At 38.1% G+C, this 11,671-nt stretch overlaps 2 protein-coding genes across 11 annotated transcripts in view; one reads left to right on the top strand and one right to left on the bottom strand.

Moving 5' to 3' along the window:
* LOC109062450 (potassium channel subfamily T member 1-like) overlaps window positions 1–1,069 on the top strand; it is a 90,674-nt gene extending 89,605 nt beyond the window's left edge. For 8 of the 9 annotated variants that reach the window (XR_006160104.1, XR_006160103.1, XR_006160102.1 and 5 more), the window contains one exon: window positions 548–1,069. Coding sequence is in view for 1 of the 9 variants with exons in the window: in XM_042756751.1 (XP_042612685.1) it covers window positions 548–665 (118 nt within the window). In the remaining 8 variants the exon portion in view is untranslated. The remainder of the gene's footprint in view (window positions 1–547) is intronic. The other variant, XR_006160105.1, reaches the window with a different exon arrangement.
* Window positions 1,070–2,555: 1,486 nt separating this feature from the next.
* Window positions 2,556–11,351, bottom strand: LOC109062455. 2 transcript variants are annotated; one of them, XM_042756753.1, is made up of 5 exons: window positions 10,692–11,351; window positions 10,504–10,605; window positions 6,501–7,025; window positions 5,092–5,319; window positions 2,556–5,004 (listed from the first exon to the last, which is right to left on the bottom strand). In XM_042756753.1, the coding sequence occupies exons 1-5, from the start codon at window positions 10,708–10,710 to the stop codon at window positions 3,284–3,286; spliced, it is 2,595 nt and encodes an 864-aa protein (XP_042612687.1). In that variant the 5' UTR covers window positions 10,711–11,351; the 3' UTR covers window positions 2,556–3,283. The 2 variants fall into 2 exon arrangements, with proteins under 2 accessions (XP_042612687.1, XP_042612686.1); XM_042756752.1 differs by having other exon boundaries at window positions 10,504–11,351.
* Window positions 11,352–11,671: the final 320 nt, after the last annotated feature.

The following is an 11,671-nucleotide window of genomic DNA, read 5'->3' as shown; positions in this document are numbered from 1 at the left end:
TATTTATTTAGTGTAAATAGTGGCAGATACTGTACATCATACAGTACATTATAAAGCAGTATGCAGTTACAGTGTGAGGTCACCACTATTATAGGCCAATGACATACCCCTTTGGCACTTTACTTTCACTTTTTGAATATTTTTCTTCATTTTCAATAAAAATAAATGCCTCTCTAAGTTGATTTGTGATGAGAAAGGGGAGAAAAATGTGACTGGAAATTCATCTGGCAGACTGAAGCTCAGGTCGCTCGTGTCAGTTTTGTCTGGCTCATCCAGACAGCGGTGGGTAGAGTGTAAATTGCCATTGGCAGCAAGACAGGATATTTGCACTAAAATAGTCAAACCATCATCAGCATTATTTCAATCATATTACCTTCTTGCTCAACCATTGGCATAAGTTTGGGGTGGGACTGTATCTTGTTCTGCATTACGGTTATGCTACTAACATGAACTTTGGGCTGTACAAATACATTTTGCTCCTTGAACAGTCTGCTTGGTTCATCTGGCTGTTTTTGAAATATACAACCTGTTTTCCACCCTTTTCTAGCTACATAATCCGTTCTGATCCGCTGGCACACGTCCCTGAGAATCTCCCAGGGGCTCCGGCCGGAGTGCAGCTACATCAAGACTATGGACCTGAGACGAGGGATGAGACCCATCTGTAGGAACTAGAAGTTCTCGTTAACCATCCTTCCCTCCCTCCTCCGTCTTGAGCTGCTACAGGCTGCATGAAGAGTGACAGACACGACCCATGTGCCAACACATTCACAACCCAAGCTGCCCAACCAAGCCAAATAGGCGTAACTGTATAACTGAAACACTTTACAGATTGCTCTTTTCTATGACACAGACATACAGAATCTCGTGGCACATTTCAAACTTCTCGGAATGTGGCTGGTTATTACATTTTTGTATTTGAGACTTGGCTCAGTGCAAGTGTGAGGTGTTGAATCAGTCTGGACCAAACAAGCTGTCCAAGCACTTTGGATTTATAGGGCAGTATATATCAGAAACATTACGTGAAGCAGTATTCAAGAGGGCAGCTAAAGGCCGAAGGAAAAAAAAACAACTATTACATCAGTCAGCTGACCCGAGTGGACCAGAACACTGGATAGTCATACATGTGAGGTGTTTCAGTATGATATTGAACAGAATTAGTTTACATCAGTGCTATATTTTGTACTTGTATAGCACGAATATAGTATATATTAATATATATTTGTATATAATTTGGCCACATATTCTTTTACATGCTCAGTGACTTCTTGGTATTCACAGTATTTTGTGTTTTATTCCTCAAAGCACAAAGGGTTTTACATTTGAAATTGCTAATCTCAAACTAAAGCTTTTACATGTGATTGAACACCATGATGATTTACTGTAAATCACTGTCAATTATCACTACTAATGGTATCATACACCAGTTTACATGTGCTGAGAACAGAAGCTAGATCAAGTTCTTTGCCGTACGATGTCAAATTTACTGCAAAAAAATGGAACCTATTCTACAGCATTGAAGAGATGCCAAATGGTAATATACATAAGATCAATATTAAAACAGGTTTGGTGTCAAACTTATGAATTATGTTTGGGTTATACAATAGAAAATATTATATGTAATATACACTGTTGGTAACCATTGTTTTTCGGTGGCATTTTGCTTCAAAGCTAACAAGTGTTTTTTGTTTGTTTTCTCTTTACAACCGCATTCAGCATTTGTATTTATAAAAAAATATTCAGTTACTTTTTTTTTTTATTTCAGTGTGCACAGTCAATGTATGTTACTGCTCATTTAGGACAAAAAGGTATAGCTATATATGTCTATATAAATATTATATAGTGAGTGCACGAGAGAAAATATACATCATTTGAATTTGCTGATTTTATTGCACTAAGCTCTGTTGATAGAGCAGTACATAGTAACCCTTTAAACTACATAAGGAAAACATTACAAATTTGACATTTAACAATACATTTAAATTTGTTTTGTTTTTGCCATCTGTATTGTTAATTTGACATTTCCATCAGTATATGGAGGTGACATTTAAAGCTATCATGGAAAGCTGCTCTTGATTTTAATCTGTTGTCTTAACAGACAGATGTATTCATCTTTTATTGAACAGAAATGTGAATGCCCACTTTGTGCAAAGTAGCTAAACTGAATTCCTTTCATATCATTCTTACCTGTCTGTCTCCACAAAGAGATGTGATAGATGACAGTTAAAGCAATGAAACAGGAATCTTTGTAGCTATTATGTTTTATTTTTTAAAAATACTTTATAATTCTTTATTCATGTTTACAGCATATTTAAGGCATTTTCAGCCTTATATGGCTTCTATTGATCTGGCATATCAGTTTATTTATTGCTTAGCTCCAAGACTGTCAGTCTGTCAGTAGTAAATGGAGGTGTCAACCCTTGATGTGTTGGGTAGAATACTGTACAGTTCATCAGACTACATTAATGTTTTTTGCTTGTGTTAAGCTATTGTCAGCTACGCTGTCCATCAGTCGCTGTTTTCTCATGCAGATTGCTTTGGGAATGTTTTTTTTTTTGAATGTTTTCTTAAATTTCCAGCCATAATTGGAAAGGATATGCATAATGTGCATGTTAAAAATATCAGCCTGGAGATTCTTCTATTTTACTAGATCCCTAAGATTTAAAACCTATATCTTGATCAGCTGATCAAAGCTGCTGTGATTTACAAAATTTCTGTTATTTTTTTCAGTAGTTTTAGAAAAACATGGACCATGCATGTCCTTATCTTGCCAAATGTGTCAGAGACCCATGTTTACAGTTGCTGGCTCCTGTTTTTGGATTGTGCTTAATACATGAACTTATACATTTTGTACAATTTCTTAAATGAAGTCTGTACTAACATGTAAGAATGAATCAATAAATGCTGCACGCAGCCAGAAAAATGTGCCAGTATTTTCCTACCAATAGACACTTTGATACTTTGTTGATGTGTAAATGGATAGATTTTATTTAGCATTTAATAATGCAGTAAAAATCTGTCAATTGTGAAACCAAATGTCTGTACGAGTCTGTTATAGAAAATACTGTACATACCATGTTCATTTTTACATATCACATTTTACAGTGTTTTGCAGGTTTCACGGAGCTGAAGAACTGATTATTTTGAGATGTATTTAATAATCTTTCATTTTTGTTTTTATATTTTAAATTAATTTTCTTTTTACATTTGTGGCATAGACACCACAACACACACACACGAAACAATTAAACACACATACATACATATAATTTGTAACATCTGACACCTAACGACTCTGTTTGAGCTTGTGTTTGTTTTTTTGTGTTTTTCTCCACCTTTCTCGAGTCCAGCGCCCATGATTTTCCACCACCTCATGTAGCAGGTCTATAAAGGTATACTCATTCCCCAGCAACAGACTGTCATCTTTTGGAGAACCTCCCGAAGGGGGCACTCTCAAGTCAGAGCCTTCACACATCTGACCCTCTCGTCGATCTCTGTGAGCTCTCCGTGCAGCTTTCTCCGCTCTCCTGGACTGCTTCTGCAATTCTGATGCTACCTGCTCACTTTGGTGAACTCTGTGCGTCTTTCTTTTCATGCTCTGTATTTTCTTATCATCTTTGTTGTTGATCTCCTCTCCAGCAGCAGGCTTTGACTTGCTGCCACCAAATGAGGGATTACAAATGCTGAACAATTCAGAGCAGACCTCGCTTTCATCAATCTGGGAGTTCTTGGAGGACAAGTCTCGAAAATCAGAAAAGATGGTCGACTCGAGACCTGACCTCCAAGTTTCCCCATTTGTATTAATTCTGCCATCCTCCCTTGGTGATATATTAGAATCAGAAAAGCATTCCTGTGCACTCAAATGCAGGACTTTATGATTGGATGACTCAAAACTTGCCCTGTAAGTGTCCTCATCAATAGTGACCCGGACATCTTCTATTGGGGACGTTATTTCTGGCAGAAACTCCCGTGCATTGAACTGTGGAGCAGTTGGGAGGACTGCAGGAGAAATGCAAGGATGAAATGGTCTGATGTCATGCCTGCAACCGGTTACAAATATTAGTTGAGGGAACACATTAAGCACTTGTTGATTTTGAGCCCACTGCTTCTTCCACTGGGCCGCAGTCGGAGGCCAGGTCAGTACCCGCCAAATGGGTCTTGAAGGTCCAGATGTTCCTTTAGCAGTATTCTGATCAACCCCAGACGTCTGGTTTTCCGGTTCAGCACCGATTGAGAGGTATGGCAGGTTTTCAGCAGTCTCCTCAGACTGGGATGTGACATGTTTTACCTGGAGAATATCTTCACTGCTTCCTGCTTCAGTGGTCAACTCATTGAGGTGAACCAACACATCATTCTCCACAAAATGCTGAAGAACGTCTTGGTTTACACTTGTTCCATCTTGAATGCTCACATCAGTATCTTCTTTTTTCTCTCTAAGTTCCTTGTGTGAGTTCACGGTGTCTGTGGTGTTACTGACCTCATCAATGAATCCATCACTCTCCTCATCTGCAGCATTTCTTCCATCTTCCACCTCCTCAGTGTTCACACATAAATTGTCCTTTTCTTTTTCTGAGGTCATCCATCCATTGTAATACTCATCATTCCTTACCCCATCTTCCTCAGTGGCCACTTCTGCTTCTGTCACTTTAGAAAATATCTCCATCCTGCACAGGACCGGCCCAGCAGATCTCACTCGTTTAATAGGTTCTCTGGTTTCATATGTCCCTGATGAATAAATATGGTAAATCTGTGATGTCTTCTCATCTCCAACCATCATTTGTTGTGTCCTCATTAACATCTCTGTTGTGGCAATGTGTGTTTTATTAGCAATTTCAGATTTCATTTTTCTGTTTTCTTCTCCATTGCTCTTTGCAGTTGATTCACTGGTTTGTATAATTTCGGATTTCTCTGAAGCAGGTTTTACAGCCTGTAGATGTTTCCTCTCTCGTTTCCTGTGATACAACACTGAAAGGACACAGATGACAAGCACCAGGGCACACAGTACCACTGGTTACATAATAAAAGGTTAGTCATCCTCAACACAAGCTCCTGGACATGAGGGTTGAATTTAGGCAATGAATTAGTTCCACCTACCAATTAAAATGATTAAAGTTGAGTGTCCGATTCTAATAGGTTTGGTTATTATTACAGTGGCAGGGTTCCTGGTGCCAGGACTTCCAGTGGTCAGGCTCACAGTGGTAGGGCTCATGGTTGTGAAGGTTTTACACTCTGGGACCTGCCATACTGGCTTACCTTTCAAATCAGGAGGGCTATTACAGCACACCTCCATCTCGTTCTGCAGAAGAGAAGCATTCTGCAGACCTGCATGCATTTATGAAAGTCATTTAACATTCCACCCAAAAATGATTATCTATCATAAGCCTTTATGTACATTATTAATGTACGGTTTGAGTTAGTTAAAGGGTTAGTTCACCCAAAAATTAGCCCATAAATTACTCACCCTCAAGTCATCCTAGGTGTATATGACTTTCTTCTTTCAGACAAATCCAGTCGGAGTTATATTAAAAATTGTCTTTGATCTTTCAAGCTGTTTAATGCCACTCAACAGGTGTTGCATGCATCAGTCCAAAAGAAGTTAAATAAAAAGAGCCCATCCATAAAAATAAAAAAAAGTGTCTTACACAGCTCTGGGGGGTGAACAAAGGCCTCCTGTAGCGAATCGATGCGTTTTTGTAAGAAAAATATCCATATTTAAAACGTAATAATCAATTAAATGTAGCTTGCGATCACTGTTGTACAAGGAAGCAGCTCCAGGTGGATGACGTATGAGGTCGGCTTTGCGCATGCGCATGCGCCGCTCAGAAGTGACGAACACAGAAGCGCAGGGGAGAGATCAAAACAAAACAATGGTCACTAAGTACAAAACGAGGATTTGTAAAGAAGATTTTGGAGGATTTCGATATAAGCCAAGAGGAGACTGGTTTTCCTTTGCTAAATTAAGGAAACTTTGCTTCCTTTGTTCCTGTTAACAAACATTGGCTTTCATGAGACTCACCGGTGCATGCCCAATGCCGACCTCGTATGTGATCCTCCCGGAGCTCCTTCCGTGTACAACTGTTGGCACAAGCTACATTAAAGTGATTATTACGTTTTGAATATGGACATTTTTCTTACAAAAACACATCGATTCAATAGAGGAGACCTTTGTTCAACCCCTGGAGCCACGTGAGATACTTTTTTTTAATGGATGGGCGCTTTTTATTTCACTTCTTTTGGAATGATGCATGCAACACCCGTTGAGTGGCACTAAACAGCTTGAAAGATCAAAGACAAATTTTAATACAACTCCGACTGGATTCGTCTGAAAGAAGAAAGTCATATACACATAGGCTGACTTGAGGGTGAGTAATTTATGGGCTAATTTTCATTTTTGGGTGAACTAACGCTTTAATGTTTTTGAAAGAAGAATATACAGTAAAACAGTAAAACTGAATATTTCAGTAGCATTAGATAAAAAGTATAAGATGGAAATGAATGCTTACCTCTAAGGTATTTGGCAAAGTCGTTCACAGAGCAGGAGCAGTCCCAAGGATTTTTGTCCAAATGGATCTTTGTGCCGTTAAGTGTAAGAAACACATCCATACTCAAATGTGTCAGTTTGTTGTTGGAAAGGTCTAACTGCCTCAGTTTACTGAGACCAAGAAAACTGCTTGGGGTTATGTAGTGAATCTGGTTCTGAGACAAGTCTAGGGTGAGCAGGTTTGGCAGCCCATCAAGAGAATTATGATCCAGTGTAGTGATTTTATTATTTGACAGTCTAAGTGTCTCAAGTGTACCCTGATGGCTGAACCAGTCTGACGAGACTTGGGATAGATCATTGTGGTCCAAATTGAGAGTTTTGAGGTTTTGAAACTTGTCGAAGGTCTGCGGTCCTATTACTGTGATGCCTTGGTATGCCATAGTCAGACTGTTCACAGAGGTCAGATTGGTGCTGTTAAACATAGACAAGCCGATTTCTCCTAAACCACTCATAAAGAAAATCACAGAGGTCAAGCCAGCAGGATAATCTAGAGAGGGGAAAGTGACAGTTCATCTAAAAGCAATTTATCAACATATCTTTCAAAACCTTTATGACTTTCTTCTGTAGAACACAAAAGGAGATGTTGGGCAGAATGTCCAAGCTACACTGTTCTGAATAATGAAAGTCAATGGTGACCAGGGCTCAAGCAAGATTTCCAGTAAATAACTTAAATTTAATCAGTTTTGCACATAAAGCAGTAGTATAGTGTCAGAAGACTTGGAATATTGTGCATGAGTTGTATACAGGTGCTGGTCATATAATTAGAATATCATCAAAAAGTTGATTTATTTCACTAATTCCATTCAAAAAGTGAAACTTGTATATTATATTCATTCATTACACACAGACTGATATATTTCAAATGTTTATTTCTTTTAATTTTGATGATTAGAACTGACAACTAAGGAATATCCCAAATTCAGTATCTCAGAAAATTAGAATATTACTTAAGACCAATACAAAGAAAGGATTTTTAGAAATCTTGGTCAACTGAAAAGCATGAACATGAAAAGTATGAGCATGTACAGCACTCAATACTTAGTTGGGGCTCCTTTTGCCTGAATTACTGCAGCAATGCGGCATGGCTTGGAGTCGATCAGTCTGTGGCACTGCTCAGGTGTTATGAGAGCCCAGGTTGCTCTGATAGTGGCCTTCAGCTCTTCTGCATTCTTGGGTCTGGTATATCGCATCTTCCTCTTCACAATACTCTTCATAGATTTTCTATGGGGTTAAGGTCAGGTGAGTTTGCTGGCCAATTAAGAACAGGGATACCATGGTCCTTAAACCAGGTACTGGTAGCTTTGGCACTGTGTGCAGGTGCCAAGTCCTGTTGGAAAATGAAATCTGCATCTCCATAAAGTTGGTCAGCTGCAGGAAGCATTAAGTGCTCTAAAACTTCCTGGTATATGGCTGTGTTGACCTTGGACCTCAGAAAACACAGTGGACCAACACTAGCAGATGACATGGTACCCCAAACCATCACTGACTGTGGAAACTTTACACTGGACCTCAAGCAACATGGATTGTGTGCCTCTCCTCTCTTCCTCCAGACTCTGGCACCCTGATTTTCAAAGGAAATGCAAAATTTACTTTCATCAGAGAACATAACTTTGGTCCACTCAGCAGCAGTCCAGTCCTTTTTGAAGCGAGACGCTTCTGATGCTGTCTGTTGTTCAAGAGTGGCTTGACACAAGGAATGTGACAGCTGAAACCCATGTCTTGCATAGTGGTTCTTGAAGCACTGACTCCAGCTGCAGTCCACTCTTTGTGAATCTCCATTTTTGAATAGGTTTCGTTTCACAATCCTTTACAGGGTGCGGTTATCCCTATTGCTTGTACACTTTTTTCTACCACATCTTTTCCTTCCCTTCGCCTCTCTATTAATGTGCTTGGACACAGAGCTCTGTGAACAGCCAGCCTCTTTTGCAATGACTTTTTGTTTCTTGCCCTCCTTGTGCAAAGTGTCAATGGTCGACTTTTGGACAACTGTCAAGTCAGCAGTCTTCCCCATGATTGTTTAGCCGAGAGAACTAGACTGAGGGACCATTTAAAGGACTTTGCAGGTGATTTGAGTTAATTAGCTGATTAGAGTGTGGCACCAGGTGTCTTCAATATTGAACCTTTTCAGAATATTCTAATTTTCTGAGATACTGAATTTGGGATTTTCCTTAGTTGTCAGTTATAATCATCACAATTAAAAGAAATAAACATTTGAAATATATCAGTCTGTGTGTAATGAATGAATATAATATACAAGTTTCACTTTTTGAATGGAATTAGTGAAATAAATCAACTTTTTGATGATATTCTAATTATATGACCAGCACCTGTGTATCACAGTTACGTTTTTTTTTTGTCCTTTCAGTATGGAGACAGATTAGTCTCAAATATAATTCACACAAAAAACACGATTCACACATGCGTAAACAATTTCACATGCATGAAACCTAATTCACGTACACACAAAAAAAAATTCACGTGCGTGAAAAAAAATATATATTCACAAAAAAGCAATTCACATGCGCAAAATACAAATTATATATTCATAAAATACATTTCACAAATGCAAAACACAATTCGTAGATATACAACTGTGCACAAAAACCTTTGAATGTTTAAAATGTACGAGTGTCTGAATGTACAAATCGTCATTTACTACGAATCCACTCGGATTTGTGTGAGTGTGTTTTTGAGACTTTCCTGGCAGAGCTCTCTTCCCACGTAGGTCTGTCGTACTCTTTAGCCAATCAGATGCGAGCTTACCATTCAACCAATCATATCATAAGCCACCGAGAGTGCATTCAGAAGCTCGCAGGCAATCGGGGAGACGTCAAGAGAGAAGCCCATAGAAGCCCTGGCGTTACATTTTAAAAATACTATACACAAAATAATTAATCAGAATACTTACTCCTGCTCACTCAGGCCAAAGAACTCCCCGCTCAAGCTCACCGTCTCTGCAAGATTAACGATGGCAGTTTGCACGCACAGCTACTAGAAGATTTACATCTGTCAGACAGGTTGCTGACGTCATCAATCTTAGTTTGAGTCTGCGCTTCAGAAACGGAAGTTCTAAAAAAAATCGCTAAAAATGGGCTTCACTTGTCTCAATTGAGTTCCAATTGGGTCGCTGTGTCGTTTTCTTTTACTGTCTATGGGATTACTGATGTAAAGGCTTAATTTCCGTTCTAATTAATCCATATTGCGCAAAAGGTGCGTAGAATCGTGCTCCTTGAATGCACTCTCAGTGGCTTATGATATGATTGGTTGAATGGTAAGCTCGCATCTGATTGGCTAAAGAGTACGACAGACCCACGTGGGAAGAGAGCTCTGCCAGGAAAGTCTCAAAAACACACACACACAAATCCGAGTGGATTCGTAGTAAATGACGATTTGTACCTTCAGACACTCGTACATTTTAAACATTCAAAGGTTTTTGTGCACAGTTGTATATCTACGAATTTGTGTTTTGCATTTGTGAAATGTATTTTATGAATATATAATTTTATTTTGCGCATGTGAATTGCTTTTTGTGAATATATATTTTTTTTCACGCACGTGAATTTTTTTTGTGTACGTGAATTAGGTTTCATGCATGTGAAATTGTTTACGCATGTGTGAATCGTGTTTTTTGCGTGAATTATATTTGAGACTAATCTGTCTCCATATTTCAGAAGCTTGACATCCACTTGTCACCATTCACTTTCACTGTTTGTAAAAGTGAAGCAATAACATTGTTTAAAACATTTTTAATTAAGTCCTATGAGTTGGAATGACATGAAATTGAGTTAACTGTACACTTTCTTTTTTGAGTGAACTCTTCTTATTCATCTAAAATGCAATTATCCAAAATTATTATAATCAGTTTTTATTGGTTAACTACAGTTAGCTGACATTTATCTGACCCACTTCGCTGGCAGATAAACACATTCTTTTTATGAACATTAAGTGTCTTCAGAACATCCTACCTTTTGGTATCTCTTTGCAAACATAGTCCGTTTCTGTGTATATACAGGAGGACTGAAACCATGCCTCACGTATGCACTGGAACACCACAAAAATAAAAAGAGCTAGGTGGAAAAAAAAAATCATTCTTTTACATCACAATTCACTTGATTTTGAAGCCAACATCAAATCAGACTGCAATAATACTCACCGCGCATACTGACAAACATCAAATAACAAGGTATTCAGAGTTCCTGTCTAATGACCATCCATCCACCGAATGCCTGACTTGTAGAGCCCCCCGCTGAGGATAAACTGCCAGTTGCCAGGATACAAATGTGTCTTCAGTGGACTGTCAAGGATACAGTGCTTGTCGATGAGGCACAGCCTGTGGTGTTCCAGCTGACAGAAGTTGGGACGCCCATCAGGAGACCACACATAATTAAACTACCATATTTTCTTGCAATCACAACAGTACAGCTATTGATATACAAGTTTATCAATTGCTGACATGAAAATTCATGTAAAGTCAATTTTGTACAATGCTCAACACTTGTTACTAATATTCATTATTATGATGCAAGCTAACTTACTGAAAAATGCAAGAGGTGTGCATAAATTTACTTATGCATTTCGTTGCCTTGTACCTTTCATGTGCAATGACAATAAAGTTGAATCTGAATCTAAAAAATAAAAATAAAGTGGAAGAAAGATGACAATAAATGGGGGGGATGAGAATGAATTTATTGACTTGAAATATTTATTAATTCTCAGTCTTATTTAAAATAAATAATAGTATGGTAAAGAAAGCAAAATGACCAAGAATGAATAGTAGGGTTTAAAAAAAAAGAAAGAAAAAGAAAGAAAAACAAAAAAATGTTGTGATCGTCGTTAATATATTTTTTTTATTGTTGTTATAAAAAATAATATTATAAATTGTTGTTTTAAATTAAAGCAGCGACATATAGACAAGTCTAACACCAGTTATTTGGAAACAGTAGTTTAAGAGTCATTAAGGGGCTGTCAGTGTGCTCTTTTCGGAGTTAATAGTGTTTTTCAGTGTACAACAGAGTACCTTCACCTTTTGACAACTAGTTTTAGGAGCAAAAATTGTTTAGTAAGCCCTTTGAAATTCTACCCAGCTGTACACCTTCATAAGCAAAAAATAAAGTGCATGTGCAACTCTCAATT

This window comes from Cyprinus carpio, chromosome A5, assembly GCF_018340385.1.
Source record: "Cyprinus carpio isolate SPL01 chromosome A5, ASM1834038v1, whole genome shotgun sequence".
NCBI classification, from domain to species: domain Eukaryota; kingdom Metazoa; phylum Chordata; class Actinopteri; order Cypriniformes; family Cyprinidae; genus Cyprinus; species Cyprinus carpio.
The sequence above is the reverse complement of the archived record's forward strand: the minus strand, read 5'-3'. Positions and strand labels throughout refer to the sequence as shown.